Source organism: Xiphophorus hellerii, chromosome 6, assembly GCF_003331165.1.
Source record: "Xiphophorus hellerii strain 12219 chromosome 6, Xiphophorus_hellerii-4.1, whole genome shotgun sequence".
Taxonomy (NCBI): domain Eukaryota; kingdom Metazoa; phylum Chordata; class Actinopteri; order Cyprinodontiformes; family Poeciliidae; genus Xiphophorus; species Xiphophorus hellerii.
Window position 1 is genome coordinate 6955554 of NC_045677.1, and position 25915 is coordinate 6981468.

The window sequence follows — 25915 nt, forward strand, 5'->3', positions numbered from 1 at the left end:
GAGCTGCCCAGGTCTGGTTCTTCCTTGGGAACAATGTCCAGACTCCAGAAGGAGTCGCGTTCATTTGGTCGGTGTAAACACGGTGAATGTCCTGTCATCACATCGCTCAGGAAGGAGAAATGGTTCTATGTCCCAGAGATTAATGTGATTTGGTCCAAAATGAGCAAAACTGAACCCAGAACAAAAACCTAGAGAAGATGCCAGCCGAAGCTGATAAGACGGAGTCGTCACTCGCACCGAAACATGTCCAGTTAGGCTTGAATGCCGCTCAGTAAGGAGGAAGCTATTACTCCTAAAAGAAACATAAGAATCAAATTGCGGTTTGAAGATCCACACATGGACAAAGACATTCAATTTTATAGACCTGTGGTCTGACGACACTAAAGTGGAACCGTTTGGTCTGTTGTTACATTTGGAGATGAAAACCTGGGAACAGCACCCCATCTGGTTAGCATGGGGATGGCAAGCATCGTGTTATGTTGGCTAAAATAGATGGCATCATTATTAAAGAATATTATGTGAAAACATTAAGGCAACATCATCCAGGAAGTTAAAGCTTGGGTCCAAATGGGTATTACAAATGGACAGTGACCCTTAACATGCAGCCAAAATGGTTGCAAAGTGGCTTATGGACAACAAAGTTGTTTGTTTTTTTTGGTGTGGCCGTCGCAAAAAGCCCTGATCTCAATCCGATAGAGATATTAGATAAGAAACGGCAGGGAGGAAGGAGCCTTACTAACCTGACTCAGTTACACCGGTTCTGTCAGGGGGGAACTCCAAAAAACTACTGAGAAGCTTGTGGAAGGAAACGCAAAAGATTTGACCCAAGTCACGCAGTTCAAACGTTGAATTGAACACTTTTTTTTTTAGCTGTAATGAGGAAATTTATGGAAACGTCTGATTTTGAAGACACCGACACATAAATCTCTAATAACCTCTTTTATTGTTGTGATACTGGGCATATAACTGACCTAAAACACGAGACGTCGGATCCGATTTAACTTCAGACGGTGAGAAAACAAAGGTGCACGTGTCTTTTTTTGTTTGGTTTACGTAAACTTCTGGTGTCGACTGTAAATGCAAGAAAGTCAGTGATAAAGAGCAGGATTACTAAGGCAGGTTTCGGCTGACTTGTGTGTGAAATGGTGGGAGCCGGAGGGGCAGGGGGAGGCGGGTTGCTAAAAAGCGCCTCAGTCTGTTTTTGGCATCTCACCAGCAAAATCATGTATTCACAGAGGGGGAAAAAAACCAAAAAAAACCTTAAGTGACCTTCCTCCGCGGGCTGCAAGGACGCTCAGGCTCAGCCATGCTGCAATAACAGCGACGCCTGTTGGCTCCTGCTGCCCACTGGTCTGACTGACGCTCCGTCATCCTTTGGAACAAACTCCAACGCACGGGGGTTCACAAGAGTATCTCAAAGTTTATTTCTTTTCATAGTATTGTGACGATTAAAAAAAACAAATTCTGTACAATGAATTATTGCATTCAAAGGTTTCCATACATGGTTATCAACTTGATACGTTTTGAGTCACCGGCCCCTCAAATGGAACATTTTCTGAGGGCGTTTTTAAATAATAGGCATGCTTAAAGATCTGTATTTACATATATCTACATTTTTTTTTATTTTTTTGCTTAATTCTCTTTTTTTCATATATAGAAAAATAAAAATCTCTCCATGTACAAGGCTTGCATATGATACACTTCATGTCCAACAAATGTCTCAAAGTGATTGACTGGACCTCAGAGGCGGCTCTCAGCATAGAGACAGACATACATGAAACCGCAGAGCCGACCCAAGGCATCAGAAAACTGTGTAGCTGCTCAGGGCCTCCAGAGCCAACAGGGGGCAGCAAAGAGCTCTACAACTGTTGCACAAGTCAAGTTTTAGATCTTTTTTTTTGTTGTTTTCTTGTACAAGTGATACATCTGTAGTTTATTGTGCAAAATAAAACTTGTGATCACATTATACATCATATCTGAAATCATTTAGTATTTATATGGTTTTTACAGTTTATGCTATACAATCCCCTAAGTTAGGGTGAGCTTTCATGGTATCGTTTCTGTTATATGTACGATGCGTTAACTTTTGATTACAAAAGGGATTATTTGAATGATGGCAGCTGACAAGGGCCCCAAATCAAATTCTGCTCAGGGCCCCATTCACTCTTGGACCGGCTCTGTATGCCAGGATAGGATTCTGTAAGCTCACTCAGCAATACAGCCGCATCTCTCTCAGCTTTGAAGCATCAAAAATTAAAACTCTGGAAAGTCTGTGCATTTCATCGAGAGCGCGAGAGTTTGTGCGACGCTCCGCCCTAGACGTCGTTGTTGGGGCAGTGCGTCGGAGTCGGGGTGTAAACGGGGATGGCGACTTCGCTGATCTCCTGCACCCTCGCTGGTCTGGGCGGGGTGACCAGGACGTAGTCGTATTCGCTGTGCAGGACCTTCTCATAGACGCTCTGCAGCCCCACCGTTTTGGGGATGTGGGCCTGGTAGTAGTTGTCCCTGCGGTTGGGGTCCCGGGGCAGCGAGGCCGTCTTGGGCAGGCTGCTGAAGGAGGAGAGGGTCGGGGCCGGAGAGGGGGCCGCGTTGGCTCTGGTGGCCGAGGGGCTCCAGCATCGGTCCGAGTGGCCCAGGACTTTACACTCGCTGGTGCATGCCCACAGAGCTAACAGAGGAACAAGGTTAGGTTAGATATGTGGAGTGGTACAACTCATCTCTTCATCTATTGTTTTGATGTCTTCACTCCTTACCGTTTTGCCCCCCCATGGGAGGAACCATGGCCCCATCCTTCTTCAGGCCAGTGTCGCCGCTGACGTCACTGTCACTGTCATTGAAGTCGCTGTCCCCCTTGCCACTGTCTTTTCCACTGAAGGCGGGGTCCCGGGCAGAGATGGTGGTGTAAGAGTTGCCCTTCCAGATGGTGATGGGCCTCACCGCCTCTTTGCCGTTCCCATAGCCAGGCAGAGTGGAGTAGCCCTGAAGGAGAGAAGAAGAAGAAGAAGAAGAAGAAGAAAGCACATGTTAGTGTCTGCTTAGTAAACACAATTCTCCCCCTCCTCACAACCCCTCTGTCCCAAAGGAGCATCTCACCTCGTGTTTATTCCCTCGGACTTTGCTGTTGTTGTCTGAGTCATACACACAGGGCACCTCGCTGCCGTCCTCAGAGGCCGAGCACATGTCGCTGCCCCCGGGGTGAGCCGGAGTGAAAGCACCGGGCTGGCTGCTGAACGAGTGTCCGTCAAAGACCTCCGCTCCTCCTCCTTCTCCACCCGCTCTTCCTCCTCCCCCCGCGGCTCCGTGGAGGGGCAGAAGCGGGTTGTCCCCCGCGTGGCCCCTGCTCCGCTCCAGCGTGCCCTTCTCCCCGTAGGAGTCGCTGTCCTCCCCGCTTTTGTCCCGCCGGCGCCGGTTGCAGGTGGTCGCGATGAGGATGATGGCGAGCAGCAGGAGCGTGCAGCTTCCCGCGAGCACGACGATGATCACCACCGACAGGTCCCACTGCGCGCGCGCCTCGTCCCCGCCGCCCGCCTGGTACACCGTCCTGTCGCTCGGCGGGGAGCCCGCGATGATGAGGAAGTGGAGCGTGGCGGTGGAGGTGAGAGCGGGCCTCCCGTTGTCGCTCACCGTCACGGTCACGCTCAGGGTCTCGTCCACGTCGTGGCTGAGCACCTGGTTCAGGTAGATATCCCCCGTGACTTTATTGACGGAAAACACGGAGGGCTCCCCGGTGGCGAGCCCGTACGACAGCTCTGAGTTCATGCCCTCGTCGGCGTCCCGCGCCTCCACTCGGGTCACGATGTAGCCCGTGGGGGCGTCCCGGGGCAGAAGCACCTCAGCCGAGCCGTTGTTGAGCGGCGGCTGCAAGATGAGCGGCGCGTTGTCGTTCTGGTCGATGATCCGGACGTAGACGCTGGCGCTGCCGGACAGAGGCGGCGAGCCGCCGTCGCTGGCTGTAATTCGGAGCTCCAGCTGCTTCATCACCTCATAGTTGAAGCTCCTGAGCGCGTAAAGAGAGCCGCTGGCGGGATCCAGAGACACGAAGGTGGAGATCGGGGAGCCCATGAAATAGGTGTCCGCTAGTTTGTAAGTGACCTTCCCGTTTGACCCCATGTCCATGTCCCGCGCCACCACCGTGGTGATGTAGGCGCCGGGTGCATTGTTCTCCACCACCGCCACTTCGTACACGGGCTTGCTGAACACCGGCGCGTTGTCGTTCTCGTCCGTCAGTCTGATGGTGTACTGCGAGATGGTCCTGAAAGGAGGGGAGCCCAGATCCTCCGCCACCACCGTTAAGTTATATTCGGGGATCTTCTCCCGGTCCAGCGGGCTGGTGCTCACGATCATGAAGCTGTCCTCGTACGCCTGCTGCAGTCTGAAGTGGTCGTGTCCGTACAGCGTGCAGTGCACCTGCCCGTTTGCGCCAGAGTCTCTGTCCGAGGTGCTGACCAGAGCCACGAAGCTCTCTCTGGCCGCAGCCTCTGTGATGTACGCTATCCCCGCTGTGATAGAGGTCATCGGGGTGATGGATATCTCCGGCGCGTTGTCGTTCACGTCCTGCACCTGAACTACAATTTTGCAAATGGCCGGGCTCGGGTTCGGACCCAGGTCGGTGGCCTGGACGTCAAACTCGTACGTGTTCTTGCTCTCAAAGTCAACGGGGCTCTCCAGAGTGAGCCGCCCCGTCTTCCTGTCCACCCTGAAGAGTTGCCGTATCTCGGGAGGCACCTGGTTTCCGAACCCGTACACCACCTCACCGTTCAGCCCTTCGTCCGGGTCCTCGGCGTTCAGGTCCAGCAGCAGGGAGCCCACCGGCGCGTCCTCGGGCAGGTCCACGGAGAAGCTGCTCCTGTCGAACACCGGGCTGTTGTCGTTGTAGTCTTTCACCTTGACATTTATGCGCGTCGTCCCGCTGCGGGACGGGTTGCCGCCGTCCATGGCGACCAGCTCCAGCGCGTAAGAGGCTTGCGTCTCCCTGTCCAGCTCCTTCATGAGCACCAGCTCCGCATATTTAACCCCGTCGGCCCTGCTGAGCACGTCGATGGAAAAGTGGCTGTTGACGGAGATCTGGTAGCTCTGGATGTAGTTCACCCCGACGTCCTCGTCCACGGCGAAGTCCAGCGGGATCCGGGTGCCGACCGCCGTGTTCTCGGAGATCTCCAGACTCGACTCCTTTCGGGGGAACTCGGGGGAGTTGTCGTTGATGTCCCTGACCTCCACCTCGACGTGGATGAGCTTGAACTGCTCTTTGGAGAAGCTGACCACGTCGAAGGCGATGAGACAGTGCAGGGTGTGCTTGCAGATCCGCTCCCTGTCCACCCTCTCGCCTATCGTCAGCTGCCCGTCGCTCTCCCTGAGACGGATGAAAGAGGAGTTGAACTGTTTCATCATCTTGAAACTGTTCCTGGAGCCTCCCGAGAAGGGCGAAGTAGAGTAAACGTCCTTGGCTAAGTTTCCAATCACTGTCCCCGGCGCGTCCTCCTCAAACGTCTGATATTTCATTGTTTTTCCTTGCGTAAAAGCGGCCAAGACCAGGACGGAGGCGCACGTAAACACCAGCAGCCCGTTCCACCCTCTTCCTCCCATCTTGATATTCTGAAATTCAGTAAACCGTCCTCACTGAGTCCAACTTAGGAGTTCAAACAAAAACGCACCTGGTCAAATAATAATAAGAAGAAGAAGTAGAAGAATAAAGAAGTGTCCTCCTCTCCCTTCAGTCCACTCTCCTGGGTTGTTTGTCAGAACAAAGCCCGCGATAAATATTCCATATGTCTGATTATGCGCACTCAGGATGCGCTCCGCTCTCTCACTCACTCACTCTCTCACTACTGGAGGTGTGCTGCTCTGTCAGCGCAAGCGGGCTGCAGTGTCTGCGGGAGGGTTTATATGGCGAGGCATGCAAATGAGCCGCACTGTGACCAATCCGGTCTTTGAGATGGGGAAGACAGACAGAGAGAGAGAGAGCGAGAGAGAGAGGAGGGGGGTGGGGGGTGATCTTCTTTGAGACCTCTAAACCCTGTTTAGAGATTCCTGGGCTGTCCGGAGCAAGTTGGCACCCAATTTGTGGGCTAAATGCAGAGCTTGATTTAATACAGCTATAGTTTCCGTTGCTTGTTTATGTTCCTCGGGGCCGTTAAACGAGTCTGCGCACCGACACATGGGTGGAGGGGGAGGCACGGAGATGCGCAGTGTCCCTGAGCTAGAGGACAAAGCATTTGAATAGGAGCGTCTGACTGGGACTGCTTTTACGTCTGAAAAGAGGTTTCAGTGTGCGACGAGATTTACACTCAAACGCCGTTTGGATCCCCACACGCGCGTCCCGTGTAACCCACTAAGAGAAAACACGAGGCTGAGACGCGCCACTGACCTCTCCACCTCTAAAGCGGGAGGAGACCTGAGACTCGAAGCACGCACGACACAATTTATCATTTTCACCTCGTCCTCGGAGCGCCCTCATCCCCCCTCCCAGCCGGACGAATATGCTGAATAATGGAAATGGCCACAGAGCTTTGGAAACGTGTTCGGACCCTTGACCCCCCCACATTATGGCACACCACCTGCAATGGTACTGTTTTCTGTTTTGGGGATTTTGCGTCATTGTAAACTCAGAAGTAAAATAATATGGAGCTTTTACACACAGATGAGTCTGAAAAGTGTGGCGTGCCGCTGGAAGTCTTTCGGGGCGTGTCTCAGTGGCTTTGGACATGACAGGCGGACATTTTGTGTACGTTTTTCTTTGCTCAACAGCCCAAGTTCAGTCAGACTGGAAGGAGCATCAGTTTTCCAAACTTCCCGCACGTTCTCCTGTTAGGTTTAGTTCTTGACTTTGACTGGGCCGTTCCAGCACGGGAGTAGGATTTGATATTATACCATTCCAGTGTAGCTTCGACTTCATGTTTAGGGTTGTTGTCACGCTGGAAAGTCATCTGCGGGCTCTTAGCGGGTTTTCTTCCGGGACTCCCAACCGTCTCATTAAGTCAAAACTGCCACCGCCGTGTTTCACAAAGTGTGTTTTGAGGGTCTGCTGTGTTAGCTTTAGTTGGACGATTTGCGTGTCTGTATTCTGATTGAACAGACCTCAGTTATCCTCACAGTTTGGGATGTAAACTTCTCCACAACTGTCCTAATGACCTGCTCTGTTCTTTACCTACCGTGATGACGCTTGTTCTCTAATAATAACCTCTAACAATAAATCATATTCTGAAGTGCACTTATAACTAACTGCGTTGGTTTTTCTAAGACATTTGTCACACTGGAGTTTGTTTAGGGGTAACATAGTAAATAGGGTCGAATGGGGTCCATCTTTCATATTTTTAGACTTAGACTTAGACTGACTTTATTGTCATTTTGCATGCACAGGGTGTATACAGAACAAAATTTCGTTGCATACGGCTCAGAACAATGTTTTGAGGTTCCAATGTTGTGAGGTTACTCCAGAATAAAATAAAATACAGTATAAAATATGAATATAAATATGAATATAAAATATAAAGTGCAGGACTGACAGTAAAATGGAAGTTATTTAGCTATGTATATGTGCAAGGTATGAAGTGGAGACCAGTTTTTGAGTGCAGTCCAGTTAAGAGTTCAGCAGTCTGATGGCAAGTGGGAAAAAGCTGTTTCGGAACCTGGTGGACCTGCACCGGATGCTGCGGAACATTGCTGCATTATTTGACTTTGACCTCACAATGATATGTTGATGAGACGCTTCCAAGAAATTCATTTCCGCATACGCTCAGAAGAATGTGGTGCTAATAGCGTCATTTCATAAATTCCAATATATTCTAATAAATTCCCTCTTCCTCCTGTTCACTCATCCCCCGCCCCCTGCTGTGCTCTAATCTTGTAATTGTTTGTCTTTCAGATCATATCTCCGGCTACACGGGGACTATGTGCACTACGGCATGGATTTCACTCTAATTCGGCCCTAGCTCAGATCTGCTCACGAGATGTCTTGTTCAGGAGAGAGGGCGACATAGAGGGGATTTATTTATTTTTTAATTTTTTAAATTAAAGCCTATGTAACGGCGCCGTTTAGCGCACGGCTCCCAGTGGCCTCGGCTGCCAGAACAGAGAGGCGCAGGTGAAGACGCACAAATACTCCCGGCTCTCACCCGTTACAAACGGGATTTAGCTGTCAGCGCAGAGGGTGAGGTTGGGGTGGGGAGGTGTGTTTATCAGGATTTCAATGGTGAGATTATATCAAAGGCCTATGAAGCCCTCGTTAGCAGCGGCGGGATAATGGCATGACGGGGTCTCCCTTTGCAGCCGTCTCACGCCTGCATTGTGGCCCCCTCTGAATCTGTCTGCGCGGGCCCTCGCCCTTTCTGAACCCCTCACAGTCCCTCCAAACCCCCTACCTCCCTCTCGGCCTAACTGTGGCATAATGGAGCAAAGCCACATGTAGCCTTTGTAGCACCATGCCCTTCCACCCTCCCCCCTCCCTCGTCCTCTCCAGATCCAGAAACAGTCCCCGGCTATGACTCCTTTCATTACTCGGAGATGGGAGATGAATTGCCCCGGACACCAGGGTCCCCCCCATTAAAATACATTTAGAGACAGACCGGGGCCCCGTCACGGCTCTTTAAGAGATTTTCTCATTCTTCCTATAGGGCTCGCTCGCTCTTTCCCGACCCCTCCTCATGCTGCACCCCGTCCCGTCCCCCCCAGCCCTTTTTCCAGGGGCAACACTTGCCTTGCAGTGGAAGCTAATACAGGTTGGCATGTTCTATAAAGAACCCATCTGCCACTGAAAGTCAAATAGAAGGCACCTGAATGAACAAGCCCGGCTTAGTTGGGCCTGTCCCAAAGAAGCAGACATGAGACTTTGATTGATTAATGACATCACTTTCCAATTACCCCAGAAGAATGGGATCACCTCATGACTTTATGCTTTAAATGAGTCAGACTTGAGGTCCTGAGGCTTTTTGAAGGATTTTCAACCTCTGTTTTTTTTTTTCTTTGCAATTTGTCTACTTATTCCCTCATTTTCTGTTCAGAGCTCAGAACAGGACAGGATATCCGATTGTGTAGCATGTGTGCGCACTGCAACTGGTTGGTGAAATGAACAAATATGAATTGGCATTGCATCATTGGTTGAAAAAAAAAGAGGAAAAAAAGCTATTTTAACATCAGTTTTATTTTTTACTTAGAACATTTCCAGGTTGGAAACATAAACAGGAAAACTTCTAAGTTTTAAGTCAAAAATGTATCTGATTCCATATGTTAAAATCCAGCATGCCTGTCTTTCAAACATAGCGATAGCCACAGTACAACAGTGAACTCAACCTGAGTTACTGTAATCTACAAATACTTGAGACCCCTCCATGACTGCCTTTTTTAATGGTTCAAACAGTAAATATACCTTAATATGCATTAATACTGTTTAAGCTCTTCCACAGAAGCTAACATCCACGGTCAACCTTATTGTAGCGCTTGGGGGGTACAGCCAATCAGTGCCAAGGAAAACAAATGCCACTCCTGGATTGGCTGCTTTGGAAACACTAGCCAATAGCATGTCAAGTAGCACTTTAGCTAGCTATTTCAATTTCCTGTGCTATATTTCCTTTAAAATACTTTAGATGTACTGTAAGAAAAAAAAAAAAGAATAAGTGAAGATTCAACGAATAACTTGGCGTTACATTCCACAGAAATATCTGCAACTGTCGAACCATTAATAGCAGAGGTTCGCTTTACTGTAAAATGTGGTATAGAGGGCACTTCACATGACAACGGACCTTACCAAGCTCCGCCCACAACCGACCCACGTGACCGCAAGTCTCACAAAGCCTCGCACCGCCTTGTTTCTATGTAAACATGACTCGATTACTGCATCATTTCTACCGGATTTTCACAATATATCAGCTACTAAATGGACAGAGGAACTAACAAGTTCATGTCATCATCTGGGAGGAGGTTACTGGTTTCTCAGTCACAAACTGGTTGCAAACCTGAGGCCAGCAGGTGTCAGTCAGTTATGGTAGATCTGAAATTTGGTTTGATGACGTCAATAAGAGAAGCTACAGACTGATAGGAGGAACCAAAGAGCTCTGTAAAGGTAAAGGCAAATCTTTTGAAGTTGGGACATAATTAATTTAATTTCACATAATTACCACGGTAGAAGCCATTTGTTTGTTAAAATTTTATGAAATATATTTGTTCTATTTGATATTTGTTGTGAATGACGTAAACTCACAAACGAACGAGGTAATTAGTCCAACGTTTAGAAACTACAGCGGCTGTAATGCGCCACAGCAAAGGTAAACAATGGTAAAATAACCCGAACAGGTGATCAACTCAAAACCACTCCTACCTTTTTACTCTCTTTGTAGTTTAAGCACACCTGTTACCGTGGCAACCGCCTGCGCCTCGCAAGACGAGCAAAGATTACGCTAAAAACATAACATTCAGTCCGTTACGATATCAAGTTTCCAGGCTTGATATTTATTTCTCGATTATTAATCAGCGTTTCCCTGAACACAGCGATGGTTGATTGACTAGCTGTACTTGGTGCTAGCGTGGCTAACACGAGTAACAGTTTAGTCCAAAGCCTTTTCTGCTAAAATAAAATCTTTAGTGTATGTCAGATACAGACACATTGCATATTGATCTGTTTAGCTAACGTAAGACTGTGTAGCAGACAGGCTTCAAGGTGTAGAAGTTGTATCAGTTCTGCCATTATGCTGTACTTAGCTAACGGGAAGCTAAGTGTGTTTGTGAGACGGCCACGCACGTGACCACGTAGAATGGGCATCAGCCAATGAAAAGCGGCCCCTGTGGTAAGGTCCACTGAGAGGACATACAAACCAAAAAAAAAGAAAAAGACAATTTTGTAAAGCAGAAATTATGGACTTATGGCGCCCCTACAGGCCATGTCACCCAGTGCAATCAGCTCAGTCAACGGTATTAAAACCACCTGTAGAATTACTGCCGTGTTCATTCATTTCATTTATTTAACCCGGTCTGTCTCGTTGATTTTACGGATCTCCACAGTAGCAGGTATCTGACCGAGATTGTAGCAAGAGATTCAAAGACCTCACAACGGTAGCAGTGAAATACTTAAAAAGATACAGAGAAACAATGCAGCACACTTAAGTTCTCACCGGGATTTTACTTCATTCAGGGATGCTAAGTCTTGCAGAAACAGGTCAGACTGACGGTTCCAGTTTGCATAAAGTTCCTTGTATTAAGCACTAAAACACCTAAGCTTTATTTCCCTGTTCAATGTTTACTGCTGGTACAATAATTTTTTTTACAATAAAGATGATCATTTCCTTGCTTCCACATTAAAAGGAAAGATAGTGGAAGGGAAGAATGGCTTTGTATATGAACACATTCCAGTCACTGAAGTGATAATTATGTAGGGACGACCCGCTTACATTAGTCTTGAGTACACAAGATGGAAAAGCATGGTTATTAATAATACCAAGATATCCGGCATGAAAATGAAAGCAGTGAACGACAGAGTGATGAGCATGGAAGACAAAAGTTGAGTTTTGTAATGCAAAAACATAGGAGCAAGTAGGGAGCCTTGTGGAACTCCTTTATTTTATTGTATTCATCGGCGTAACAGGAACATTGTGCCGCAATGAGCAACTCTGCGGGACAAAAGACATCTATTAACGAAATAAAATACATTAAAAACACTGGTAGCCATCAATGGGCTGTGCTTGATTTATGAAGCCAATCAACCGTTTGTTTGGAAAACAATATCTGCAAGATGTGATCAACGGTGTTAAAGGCTTTAAAGGGATCCTAAACATTGCTGCTGGTCAGGATGGTTTGGTATGTTATTGATGACCTTCATAAGGGCTATGATATTTTACTTTATCTTATTTTTATTTGTTGAAAAGCACTATTTTTTCTCCTCTAAAAACTAATTAAATACATATTAGCAGTAGCAGAGAATAATAATAATAATTAAAAAACTTCTACGAGGGCAACAAAACAAAAACAGCAATGATATTCATAGGATGAGGTAGTAATTAGGCCCGAGCAGCAAAGCGCTGCGAAGGCCTATTGTATCTGTACTGTTTCTTATTAGGCCCGAGCAGCAAAGCGCTGCGAAGGCCTATTGTATCTGTACTGTTTCTTATTATTATTAGGCCCGAGCAGCAAAGCGCTGCGAAGGCCTATTGTATCTGTACTGTTTTATTATTATTCTGCCCCCCTCTTCGTGTGCCTTTTTGGGGGCTTTATCATATTCAAAAACTCACCAAACTTGGCGGTCGCAACTAGAAAATTTAAAAATTTTGAATTTTAAGGTTGTCGCAAGAATCGCAAAAAAAATTGCTGAACGGCGGCAACTAGCAATTTTCTGTTGACACAATGGTATGAACGTACTTCATCGTAGAGACATGAAATTTGGTACACTTGTAGAGCTCACCAAAAGACTCAGAACTTACATTTAATGTTATAAGCCAACTATCACAGAAAGTCGGCCATTTTGTATTGAACGTCCATTTTTTACCTCGATTTTGACGTTTACAGCCTTCGTATTTGATCGAACTCCTCCTAGGGATTTCGATTGATCGACTTCAAACTCGGTCAGTCTGATCATAAGGCATGTTTGATTTAAAGTTATCAAATTGGTGAGTTTTGGAGCATGTTGAAGGGGGGTTAGCAGGGGTCAAAGTTCACCTACTCGCCATGAAACACGAAACTCTTATATTTCCTATATAAAAACACAAAGAGGGACCAAACTTTCAGTGATTGATCGGCATCGGGTGCCCTACAATACCCTATGGTCAAATGATGACATCACTTAGGCCACGCCCCCTGAGAACAGGAAGTGTCATGTTTTACTGTGAACGGTCGCTATCTTAGCCCTTTGACCTAATCAACATGAAACTGTGTCCAGAGACAGAAGACATGTTGGTGTGTTGTGGATTCCAACCCCGACCGGCTTTGACATAGCAGGTGGGCGTGGCGGCGTGGCGAAGTGACCTGTAACGCCGTTGCCATACGTTTGGCTCTGAATTCCACAATTTCGGGCCCAGCTGCTCCAAACTTACTAGGATGGATCCTTATCCACCCACCGACCGGAATTCATAACAAAATTTGGTGGGCGTGGCCTAATTTCTCTATAGCGACCCCTAGAGTATTTTAAATGAACAGCCCTAAGCCATGCTTTAACCTAGAATTACGAAACTTGGTACACATGTGTATCTTGTCAGGACGTACAAAAAAGTCTATTAGAGCCATGGTCGAAACCCAACAGGAAGTCGGCCATTTTGTATTGAAGGTCCATTTTGGACCTCGAGTTTGACGTTTACAGCCTTTGCATTTGATCGAACTCCTCCTAGGGATTTCGATTGATCGGCTTCAAACTCGGTCAGTCTGATCATAAGGCATGTCTGATTTAAAGTTATCAAATTGGTGACTGTCTGAGATTGCTGAAGGGGGGTTACCAGGGGTCAAAGTTCACCTACACGCCATGAAACACGAAACTCTTATATTTCCTATACAAAAACACATAGAGGGACCAAACTTTCAGTGATTGATCGTCATCGGGTGCCCTACAATACCCTATGGTCAAATGATGACATCACTTAGGCCACGCCCCCTGAGAACAGGAAGTGTCATGTTTTACTGTGAACGGTCGCTATCTTAGCCCTTTGACCTCATCAACATGAAACTGTGTCCAGAGACAGAAGACATGTTGGTGTGTTGTGGATTCAAGCCCTGACCGGCTGCGATGAAGCAGCTGGGTGCGGCGGCATGGCGAAGTGACCTGTAACGCCGATGCCATACGTTTGCTTCTAGATTCCACATGTTTCGACCGAGCTGCACCAAACTTGGCTTGAGTGATGCTGGTGTGATACCTGAAAATTCTATGTCATCAGATTATGACGTCATCTAAGCCCCGCCCCCTCAGAACAGGAAGTGCTATTTTTTTCCTTGGAAACTTTCATCTATGGCTCTCTTGACCTAATCAAGGTGATTCTGTGTTGGATGACAGATAGGAAGTTGGTCTCGCTTGCTTTAAAGTGCCAAGAGTTTTCAATGGCGGCAACGCCGTTCGTATACGTTTGCCTCTACATTCCACATATTTTGACCGAGCTGCATCAAACTTGGCCTGAGTGATCCTGGAGGCTTGCCCGTCAATCCTACGTCATCACATTATGACGTCATCTAAGCCCCGCCCCCTCGGAACCGGAAGTGCCGTTTTTTTCCTTGGAAAGCTCTGTTTATGGCTCTCTTGACCTAATCAAGGTGATTCTGTGTTGGATGACAGATAGGAAGTTGGTCTCGCTTGCTTTAAAGTGCCAAGAGTTTTCAATGGCGGCAACACCGTTCGTATACGTTTGCCTCTACATTCCACATATTTTGACCGAGCTGCATCAAACTTGGCCTGAGTGATCCTGGAGGCTTGCCCGTCGATCCTACGTCATCACATTGTGACGTCATCTAAGCCCCGCCCCCTCGGAACCGGAAGTGCCGTTTTTTTCCTTGGAAAGCTCTGTTTATGGCTCTCTTGACCTAATCAAGGTGATTCTGTGTTGGATGACAGATAGGAAGTTGGTCTCGCTTGCTTTAAAGTGCCAAGAGTTTTCAATGGCGGCAACGCCGTTCGTATACGTTTGCCTCTACATTCCACATATTTTGACCGAGCTGCATCAAACTTGGCCTGAGTGATCCTGGAGGCTTGCCCGTCGATCCTACGTCATCATATTATGACGTAATCTAAGCCCCGCCCCCTCGGAACTGGAAGTGCCGTTTTTTTCCTTGGAAAGCTCCGTTTATGGCTCTCTTGACCTAATCAAGATGATTCGGATGATAAACTCTGTCAATGCTCACTGCTGGCTGAACCGTGTGGGCGTGGCCAAATGGCGAATATCAGTCCCTCGCCATATACATACGTTTGGCTCTAATTCACACATGGATCATCCGATTGGCGCCAAACTGGATATGTATGACCTTTGTTCTGCTCTAAAGAGCCCAACGGGTTTGAGATGTAATTTGGGGAAAATGCGCGACAGCTTCTGCAGCGGCTAGCGGGCGGCGGTGCTGGAAACTGCGGCAGAGCTTCTGCGGTGGGGAGCGGGCTGCGGCTCTGGAAAACGCGCGAGAGCTTCTGCGGTGGCCGGAACCCCCGCGGTGGCCAATAGGCCGGAGCGGCGCTTGCTGCGAGGGCCGCCCGAGGCTGCTTGCAGCTTTAATTAGGCCCGAGCAGCAAAGCGCTGCGAAGGCCTATTGTATCTGTACTGTTTCTTATTAGGCCCGAGCAGCAAAGCGCTGCGAAGGCCTATTGTATCTGTACTGTTTTATTATTATTCTGCCCCCCTCTTCGTGTGCCTTTTTGGGGGCTTTATCATATTCAAAAACTCACCAAACTTGGCGGTGGCAACTAGAAAATTTAAAAATTTTGAATTTTAAGGTTGTCGCAAAAATCGCAAAAAAAATTGCTGAACGGCGGCAACTAGCAATTTTCTGTTGACACAATGGTATGAACGTACTTCATCGTAGAGACATGAAATTTGGTACACTTGTAGAGCTCACCAAAAGACTCAGAACTTACATTTAATGTTATAAGCCAACTATCACAGAAAGTCGGCCATTTTGTATTGAACGTCCATTTTTTACCTCGATTTTGACGTTTACAGCCTTCGTATTTGATCGAACTCCTCCTAGGGATTTCGATTGATCGACTTCAAACTTGGTCAGTCTGATCATAAGGCATGTTTGATTTAAAGTTATCAAATTGGTGAGTTTTGGAGCATGTTGAAGGGGGGTTAGCAGGGGTCAAAGTTCACCTACTCGCCATGAAACACGAAACTCTTATATTTCCTATATAAAAACACATAGAGGGACCAAACTTTCATTGATTGATCGTCATCGGGTGTCCTAAAATACCCTGTGGTGAAATTATTTTTTTAAGTAGGCCACGCCCCCTGAGAACAGGAAGTGTCATGTTTTACTGTGAACGGTCGCTATCTTAGCCCTTTGACCTAATCAACATGAAACTGTGTCCAGAGACAGAAGACATGTTGGTGTGTTGTGGATTCCAACCCCGACCGGCTTTGACATAGCAGGTGGGCGTGGCGGCGTGGCGAAGTGACCTGTAACGCCGTTGCCATACGTTTGGCTCTGAATTCCACAATTTCGGGCCCAGCTGCTCCAAACTCACTAGGATGGATCCTTATCCACCCACCGACAGGAATTCATAACAAAATGTGGTGGGCGTGGCCTAATTTCTCTATAGCGACCCCTAGAGTATTTTAAATGAACAGCCCTAAGCCATGCTTTAACCTAGAATTACGAAACTTGGTACACATGTGTATCTTGTCAGGACGTACAAAAAAGTCTATTACAGCCATGGTCGAAACCCAACAGGAAGTCGGCCATTTTAGATTGAATTTCATTTGACCTCGATTTTGACGTTTACAGCCTTTGCATTTGATCGAACTCCTCCTAGGGATTTCGATTGATCGGCTTCAAACTCGGTCAGTCTGATCATAAGGCATGTCTGATTTAAAGTTATCAAATTGGTGACTGTCTGAGATTGCTGAAGGGGGGTTACCAGGGGTCAAAGTTCACCTACTCGCCATGAAACACGAAACTCTTATATATCCTGCACAGAAACTCACAGAGACACCAAACTTTCAGTTATTGATCATCAATAGGTGTCCTAAAATACCCTGTGGTGAAATGATGACATTACTTAGGCCACGCCCCCTGAGAACAGGAAGTGTCATGTTTTACTGTGAACGGTCGCTATCTTAGCCCTTTGACCTAATCAACATGAAACTGTGTCCAGAGACAGAAGACATGTTGGTGTGTTGTGGATCCAAGCCTTGACCGGCTGCGATGAAGCAGCTGGGTGTGGCGGCGTGGCGAAGTGACCTGTAACGCCGATGCCATACGTTTGCTTCTAGATTCCACATGTTTCGACCGAGCTGCACCAAACTTGGCCTGACTCATCCTGGTGTCATGTCTGACAATGCTATGTCATCATATTATGACGTCATCTAAGCCCCGCCCCCTCAGAATGAATTAGAGAGATCTTCTGTGTAATTACACAATAAACAGTCCATGTTCGTTGTTTGTAGGGCAATGCTGCCCTCTGCTGCCCACTGAAATAGTTTCATTATTTCAGTAATTCGACACCAGAGGGCAGCATTGCCCTACGGAATGACAGTTCAATGTTGTAATGGAGGAAAAAATTAAATAATTTGTAATTCTAACACAAAAACTCACAGAGACACCAAACGTTCAGTGATTGATCATAATCGAGTGTCCAATAATATCCAATGGTCAAATGATGACATCACTTAGGCCACGCCCCCTGAGAACAGGAAGTGTCATGTTTTACTGTGAGCGGTCGCTCTCTTAGCCCTTTGACCTCATCAACATGAAACTGTGTCCAGACACAGAAGACATGTTGGTGTGTTGAGGATTCCAACCCTGACCGGCTTTGAGATAGCAGCTGGGCGTGGCGGCGTGGCGAAGTGACCTGTAACGCCGATGCCATACGTTTGCTTCTAGATTCCACATGTTTCGACCGAGCTGCACCAAACTTGGCTTGAGTGATGCTGGTGTGATACCTGAAAATTCTATGTCATCAGATTATGACGTCATCTAAGCCCCGCCCCCTCAGAACAGGAAGTGCTATTTTATTCCTTGGAAACTTTCATCTATGGCTCTCTTGACCTAATCAAGGTGATTCTGTGTTGGATGACAGATAGGAAGTTGGTCTCGCTTGCTTTAAAGTGCCAAGAGTTTTCAATGGCGGCAACGCCGTTCGTATACGTTTGCCTCTACATTCCACATATTTTGACCGAGCTGAATCAAACTTGGCCTGAGTGATCCTGGAGGCTTGCCCGTCAATCCTACGTCATCACATTATGACGTCATCTAAGCCCCGCCCCCTCGGAACCGGAAGTGCCGTTTTTTTCCTTGGAAAGCTCTGTTTATGGCTCTCTTGACCTAATCAAGATCATTTGGATGATGAGCTCTGTCATTGCTCGCTGCTGGCTGAACCGTGTGGGCGTGGCCAAATGGCGAATATCAGTCCCTCGCCATATTCATACGTTTGGCTCTAATTCAAGCATGGATCATCCGATTGGCTCCAAACTGGATATGTATGACCTTTGTTCACCTCTAAAGAGCCCAACGGGATTGAGATGTAATTTGGCTCCACTGCGCCCCCTAAGTTAATACATGGGCTGTATCTCCTCGACGCATCGACCGATCTGCACCAGATTTTTTGACAGTCGTCGGGGAGCGCCGCCGAACGCATTCACGCGTGTCGCCCGGTGGACGGGCGGGGAAAATGCAAGACAGCTTCTGCGGCGGCGCTGGAAACTGCGGCGGAGCTTCTGCGGTGGGGAGCGGGCTGCGGCTCTGGAAATCGTGCGAGAGCTTCTGCGGTGGCCGGAACCCCCGCGGTGGCCAATAGGCCGGAGCGGCGCTTGCTGCGAGGGCCGCCCGAGGCTGCTCGCAGCTTTAATTATTATTACGATTCTGCCCCCCTAAAGAGGTGCCTTTTTGGGGGCTTTATCATATTCAAAAACTCACCAAACTTGGCGGTCGCGACTAGAAAATTTAAAAATTTTGAATTTTAAGGTTGTCGCAAAAATCGCAAAAAAAATTGCTCAACGGCGGCAACTAGCAATTTTCTGTTGACACAATGGTATGAACGTACTTCATCGTAGAGACATGAAATTTGGTACACTTGTAGAGCTCACCAAAAGACTCAGAACTTACATTTAATGTTATAAGCCAACTATCACAGGAAGTCGGCCATTTTGTATTGAACGTCCATTTTTTACCTCGATTTTGACGTTTACAGCCTTCGTATTTGATCGAACTCCTCCTAGGGATTTCGATTGATCGACTTCAAACTTGGTCAGTCTGATCATAAGGCATGTTTGATTTAAAGTTATCAAATTGGTGAGTTTTGGAGCATGTTGAAGGGGGGTTAGCAGGGGTCAAAGTTCACCTACTCGCCATGAAACACGAAACTCTTATATTTCCTATACAAAAACACATAGAGGGACCAAACTTTCAGTGATTGATCGTCATCGGGTGCCCTACAATACCCTATGGTCAAATGATGACATCACTTAGGCCACGCCCCCTGAGAACAGGAAGTGTCATGTTTTACTGTGAACGGTCGCTATCTTAGCCCTTTGACCTAATCAACATGAAACTGTGTCCAGAGACAGAAGACATGTTGGTGTGTTGAGCATTCCAACCCTGACTGGCTTTGACATAGCAGGTGGGCGTGGCGGCGTGGCGAAGTGACCTGTAACGCCGTTGCCATACGTTTGGCTCTGAATTCCACAATTTCGGGCCCAGCTGCTCCAAACTCACTAGGATGGATCCTTATCCACCCCCCGACAGGAATTCATAACAAAATTTGGTGGGCGTGGCCTAATTTCTCTATAGCGACCCCTAGAGTATTTTAAATGAACAGCCCCAAGCCATGCTTTAACCTAGAATTACGAAACTTGGTACACATGTGTATCTTGTCAGGACGTACAAAAAAGTCTCTTAGAGCCATGGTCGAAACCCAACAGGAAGTCGGCCATTTTGTATTGAAGGTCCATTTTGGACCTCGACTTTGACGTTTACAGCCTTTGCATTTGATCGAACTCCTCCTAGGGATTTCGATTGATCGGCTTCAAACTCGGTCAGTCTGATCATAAGGCATGTCTGATTTAAAGTTATCAAATTGGTGACTGTCTGAGATTGCTGAAGGGGGGTTACCAGGGGTCAAAGTTCACCTACTCGCCATGAAACACGAAACTCTTATATATCCTGCACAGAAACTCACAGAGACACCAAACTTTCAGTTATTGATCATCAATAGGTGTCCTAAAATACCCTGTGGTGAAATGATGACATCACTTAGGCCACGCCCCCTGAGAACAGGAAATGTCATGTTTTACTGTGAACGGTCGCTATCTTAGCCCTTTGACCTCATCAACATGAAACTGTGTCCAGAGACAGAAGACATGTTGGTGTGTTGTGGATTCAAGCCCTGACCGGCTGCGATGAAGCAGCTGGGTGCGGCGGCGTGGCGAAGTGACCTGTAACGCCGATGCCATACGTTTGCTTCTAGATTCCACATGTTTCGACCGAGCTGCACCAAACTTGGCTTGAGTGATGCTGGTGTGATACCTGAAAATTCTATATCATCAGATTATGACGTCATCTAAGCCCCGCCCCCTCAGAACAGGAAGTGCTATTTTTTTCCTTGGAAACTTTCATCTATGGCTCTCTTGACCTAATCAAGGTGATTCTGTGTTGGATGACAGATAGGAAGTTGGTCTCGCTTGCTTTAAAGTGCCAAGAGTTTTCAACGGCGGCAACGCCGTTCGTATACGTTTGCCTCTACATTCCACATATTTTGACCGAGCTGCATCAAACTTGGCCTGAGTGATCCTGGAGGCTTGCCCGTCAATCCTACGTCATCACATTATGATGTCATTTAAGCCCCGCCCCCTCGGAACCGGAAGTGCCGTTTTTTTCCTTGGAAAGCTCTGTTTATGGCTCTCTTGACCTAATCAAGGTGATTCTGTGTTGGATGACAGATAGGAAGTTGGTCTCGCTTGCTTTAAAGTGCCAAGAGTTTTCAATGGCGGCAACGCCGTTCGTATACGTTTGCCTCTACATTCCACATATTTTGACCGAGCTGCATCAAACTTGGCCTGAGTGATCCTGGAGGCTTGCCCGTCGATCCTACGTCATCACATTATGACGTCATCTAAGCCCCGCCCCCTCGGAACCGGAAGTGCCGTTTTTTTCCTTGGAAAGCTCCGTTTATGGCTCTCTTGACCTAATCAAGATGATTCGGATGATGAGCTCTGTCATTGCTCGCTGCTGGCTGAACCGTGTGGGCGTGGCCAAACGGCGAATATCAGTCCCTCGCCATATACATACGTTTGGCTCTAATTCACACATGGATCATCCGATTGGCGCCAAACTGGATATGTATGACCTTTGTTCACCTCTAAAGAGCCCAACTAGGTTGAAATGTAATTTGACTCCACTGCGCCCCCTAAGTTAATACATCGGCTATATCTCCTCGATGCATCGACCGATCTGCACCAGATTTTTTGACAGTCGTCGGGGAGCGCTGCCGAACGCATTCACGCGTATCGCCCAGTGGACGGGCGGGGAAAATGCGCGACAGCCTCTGCGGTGGCTAGCGGGCGGCGGTGCTGGAAACTGCGGCAGAGCTTCTGCGGTGGGGAGTTGGCTGCGGCTCTGGAAATCGTGCGAGAGCTTCTGCGGTGGCTGGAACCCCCGCGGTGGCCAATAGGCCGGAGCGGCGCTTGCTGCGAGGGCCGCCCGAGGCTGCTCGCAGCTTTAATTAGGCCCGAGCAGCAAAGCGCTGCGAAGGCCTATTGTTTCTGTACTGTTTCTTATTATTATTACGATTCTGCCCCCCCAAAGAGGCGCCTTTTTGGGGGCTTTATCATATTCAAAAACTCACCAAACTTGGCGGTGGCGACTAGAAAATTTAAAAATTTTGAATTTTAAGGTTGTCGCAAAAATCGCAAAAAAAATTGCTGAACGGCGGCAACTAGCAATTTTCTGTTGACACAATGGTATGAACGTACTTCATCGTAGAGACATGAAATTTGGTACACATGTAGAGCTCACCAAAAGACTCAGAACTTACATTTAATGTTATAAGCCAACTATCACAGGAAGTCGGCCATTTTGTATTGAACGTCCATTTTTTTCCTCGATTTTGACGTTTACAGCGTTCGTATTTGATCGAACTCCTCCTAGGGATTTCGATTGATCGACTTCAAACTCGGTCAGTCTGATCATAAGGCATGTTTGATTTAAAGTTATCAAATTGGTGAGTTTTGGAGTATGTTGAAGGGGGGTTAGCAGGGGTCAAAGTTCACCTACTCGCCATGAAACACGAAACTCTTATATTTCCTATAAAAAAACACATAGAGGGACCAAACTTTCAGTGATTGATCGGCATCGGATGTCCTAAAATACCCTGTGGTGAAATGATGACATCACTTAAGCCACGCCCCCTGAGAACAGGAAGTGTCATGTTTTACTGTGAGCGGTCGCTCTCTTAGCCCTTTGACCTAATCAACATGAAACTGTGTCCAGACACAGAAGAAATGTTGGTGTGTTGAGGATTCCAACCCTGACCGGCTTTGAGATAGCAGCTGGGCGTGGCGGCGTGGCGAAGTGACCTGTAACGCCGATGCCATACGTTTGCTTCTAGATTCCACATGTTTCGACTGAGCTGCACCAAACTTGGCTTGAGTGATGCTGGTGTGATACCTGAAAATTCTATGTCATCAGATTATGACGTCATCAAAGCCCCGCCCCCTCAGAACAGGAAGTGCCGTTTTTTTCCTTGGAAAGCTCCGTTTATGGCTCTCTTGACCTAATCAAGGTGATTCTGTGTTGGATGACAGATAGGAAGTTGGTCTCGCTTGCTTTAAAGTGCCAAGAGTTTTCAATGGCGGCATCGCCGTTCGTATACGTTTGCCTCTACATTCCACATATTTTGACCGAGCTGCATCAAACTTGGCCTGAGTGATCCTGGAGGCTTGCCCGTCGATCCTACGTCATCACATTATGACGTCATCTAAGCCCCGCCCCCTCGGAACCGGAAGTGCCGTTTTTTTCCTTGGAAAGCTCCGTTTATGGCTCTCTTGACCTAATCAAGGTGATTCTGTGTTGGATGACAGATAGGAAGTTGGTCTCGCTTGCTTTAAAGTGCCAAGAGTTTTCAATGGCGGCAACGCCGTTCGTATACGTTTGCCTCTACATTCCACATATTTTGACCGAGCTGCATCAAACTTGGCCTGAGTGATCCTGGAGGCTTGCCCGTCGATCCTACGTCATCACATTATGACGTCATCTAAGCCCCGCCCCCTCGGAACCGGAAGTGCCGTTTTTTTCCTTGGAAAGCTCCGTTTATGGCTCTCTTGACCTAATCAAGATGATTCGGATGATAAACTCTGTCAATGCTCGCTGCTGGCTGAACCGTGTGGGCGTGGCCAAATGGCGAACATCAGTCCCTCGCCATATGCATACGTTTGGCTCTAAATCACACACGGATCATCCGATTGACGCCAAACTGGATATGTATGATCTTTGTTCACCTCTAAAGAGCCCAACGAGTTTGAGATGTAATTTGGCTCCACTGCGCCCCCTAAGTTAATACATCGGCTGTGTCTCCTCGAGGCATCGACCGATCTGCACCAGATTTTTTGACAGTGGTCGGGGAGCGCTGCCGAACGCATTCACGCATGTCGCCTGGTGGACGGGCGTGGAAAATGCGCGACAGCCTCTGCGGTGGCTAGCGGGCGGCGGTGCTGGAAACTGCGGCAGAGCTTCTGTGGTGGGGAGTTGGCTGCGGCTCTAGAAATCGTGCGAGAGCTTCTGCGGTGGCTGGAACCCCCGCGGTGGCCAATATGCCGGAGCGGCGCTTGCTGCGAGGGCCGCCCGAGGCTGCTCGCAGCTTTAATTAGGCCCGAGCAGCAAAGCGCTGCGAAGGCCTATTGTTTCTGTACTGTTTCTTATTAGGCCCGAGCAGCAAAGCGCTGCGAAGGCCTATTGTTTCTGTACTGTTTCTTATTAGGCCCGAGCAGCAAAGCGCTGCGAAGGCCTATTGTATCTGTGCTGTTTATTATTAGGCCCGAGCAGCAAAGCGCTGCGAAGGCCTATTGTATCTGTACTGTTTATTATTATTATTATTCTTCCCACCTCTTCGTGTGCCTTTTTGGGGGCTTTATCATATTCAAAAACTCACCAAACTTGGCGGTCGCAACTAGAAAAATTAAAAATTTTGAATTTTAAGGTTGTCGCAAAAATCGCAAAAAAAATTGCTCAACGGCGGCAACTAGCAATTTTCTGTTAACACAATGGTATGAACGTACTTCATCGTAGAGACATGAAATTTGGCACACTTGTAGAGCTCACCAAAAGACTCAGAACTTACATTTAATGTTATTAGCCAACTATCACAGGAAGTCAGCCATTTTGTCTTGAACGTCCATTTTTTTCCTCGATTTTGACGTTTACAGCCTTCGTATTTGATCGAACTCCTCCTAGGGATTTCGATTGATCGACTTCAAACTCGGTCAGTCTGATCATAAGGCATGTTTGATTTAAAGTTATCAAATTGGTGAGTTTTGGAGCATGTTGAAGGGGGGTTAGCAGGGGTCAAAGTTCACCTACTCGCCATGAAACACGAAACTCTTATATTTCCTATATAAAAACACATAGAGGGACCAAACTTTCAGTGATTGATCGTCATCGGGTGCCCTACAATACCCTATGGTCAAATGATGACATCACTTAGGCCACGCCCCCTGAGAACAGGAAGTGTCATGTTTTACTGTGAACGGTCGCTATCTTAGCCCTTTGACCTCATCAACATGAAACTGTGTCCAGAGACAGAAGACATGTTGGTGTGTTGAGTAATCCAACCCCGACCGGCTGCGATGAAGCAGGTGGGCGTGGCGGCGTTGCGAACGCCGTCGAAATTCGTTTGGCTCTGAATTCCACAATTTCGGGCCCAGCTCCTCCTAACTCACTAGGATGGATCCTTATCCACCCACCGACAGGAATTCATAACAAAATTTGGTGGGCGTGGCCTAATTTCTCTATAGCGACCCCTAGAGTATTTTAAATGAACAGCCCCATGCCATGCTTTATCCTAGAATTACGAAACTTGGTACACATGTGTATCTTGTCAGGACGTACAAAAAAGTCTCTTAGAGCCATGGTCGAAACCCAACAGGAAGTCGGCCATTTTGTATTGAAGGTCCATTTTGGACCTCGACTTTGACGTTTACAGCCTTTGCATTTGATCGAACTCCTCCTAGGGATTTCGATTGATCGGCTTCAAACTCGGTCAGTCTGATCATAAGGCATGTCTGATTTAAAGTTATCAAATTGGTGACTGTCTGAGATTGCTGAAGGGGGGTTACCAGGGGTCAAAGTTCACCTACTCGCCATGAAACACGAAACTCTTATATATCCTGCACAGAAACTCACAGAGACACCAAACTTTCAGTTATTGATCATCAATAGGTGTCCTAAAATACCCTGTGGTGAAATGATGACATCACTTAGGCCACGCCCCCTGAGAACAGGAAATGTCATGTTTTACTGTGAACGGTCGCTATCTTAGCCCTTTGACCTCATCAACATGAAACTGTGTCCAGAGACAGAAGACATGTTGGTGTGTTGTGGATTCAAGCCCTGACCGGCTGCGATGAAGCAGCTGGGTGCGGCGGCGTGGCGAAGTGACCTGTAACGCCGATGCCATACGTTTGCTTCTAGATTCCACATGTTTCGACCGAGCTGCACCAAACTTGGCTTGAGTGGTGCTGGTGTGATACCTGAAAATTCTATGTCATCAGATTATGACGTCATCTAAGCCCCGCCCCCTCAGAACAGGAAATGCTATTTTTTTCCTTGGAAACTTTCATCTATGGCTCTCTTGACCTAATCAAGGTGATTCTGTGTTGGATGACAGATAGGAAGTTGGTCTCGCTTGCTTTAAAGTGCCAAGAGTTTTCAATGGCGGCAACGCCGTTCGTATACGTTTGCCTCTACATTCCACATATTTTGACCGAGCTGCATCAAACTTGGCCTGAGTGATCCTGGAGGCTTGCCCGTCGATCCTACGTCATCACATTGTGACGTCATCTAAGCCCCGCCCCCTCGGAACCGGAAGTGCCGTTTTTTTCCTTGGAAAGCTCTGTTTATGGCTCTCTTGACCTAATCAAGATGATTCGGATGATAAACTCTGTCAATGCTCACTGCTGGCTGAACCGTGTGGGCGTGGCCAAATGGCGAATATCAGTCCCTCGCCATATACATACGTTTGGCTCTTATTCACACATGGATCATCCGATTGGCGCCAAACTGGATATGTATGACCTTTGTTCTGCTCTAAAGAGCCCAACGGGTT

General features: G+C 47.5%; 1 protein-coding gene across 1 annotated transcript; it reads right to left on the bottom strand.

Moving 5' to 3' along the window:
* Positions 1–1400: 1400 nt before the first annotated feature.
* On the bottom strand, positions 1401–5873 carry LOC116722119 (protocadherin-8). The gene is made up of 3 exons (XM_032566268.1): positions 3094–5873; positions 2754–2979; positions 1401–2668 (listed from the first exon to the last, which is right to left on the bottom strand). Exons 1-3 carry the CDS (start codon positions 5581–5583, stop codon positions 2316–2318), a joined length of 3069 nt encoding a protein of 1022 aa, XP_032422159.1. The 5' UTR covers positions 5584–5873; the 3' UTR covers positions 1401–2315.
* Positions 5874–25915: the final 20042 nt, after the last annotated feature.

Bases quoted from the DNA above. Each gene is read 5' to 3' on its own strand.
- LOC116722119 (XM_032566268.1), bottom strand. From the start codon at position 5,583: ATGGGAGGAAGAGGGTGGAACGGGCTGCTGGTGTTTACGTGCGCCTCC. The intron at 2,980-3,093 runs GTGAGATGCTCC...TCTCTCCTTCAG, and splicing joins TCCGAGGGAATAAACACGAG to GGCTACTCCACTCTGCCTGG. The intron at 2,669-2,753 runs GTAAGGAGTGAA...TTCCTCTGTTAG, and splicing joins TCCCATGGGGGGGCAAAACG to CTCTGTGGGCATGCACCAGC.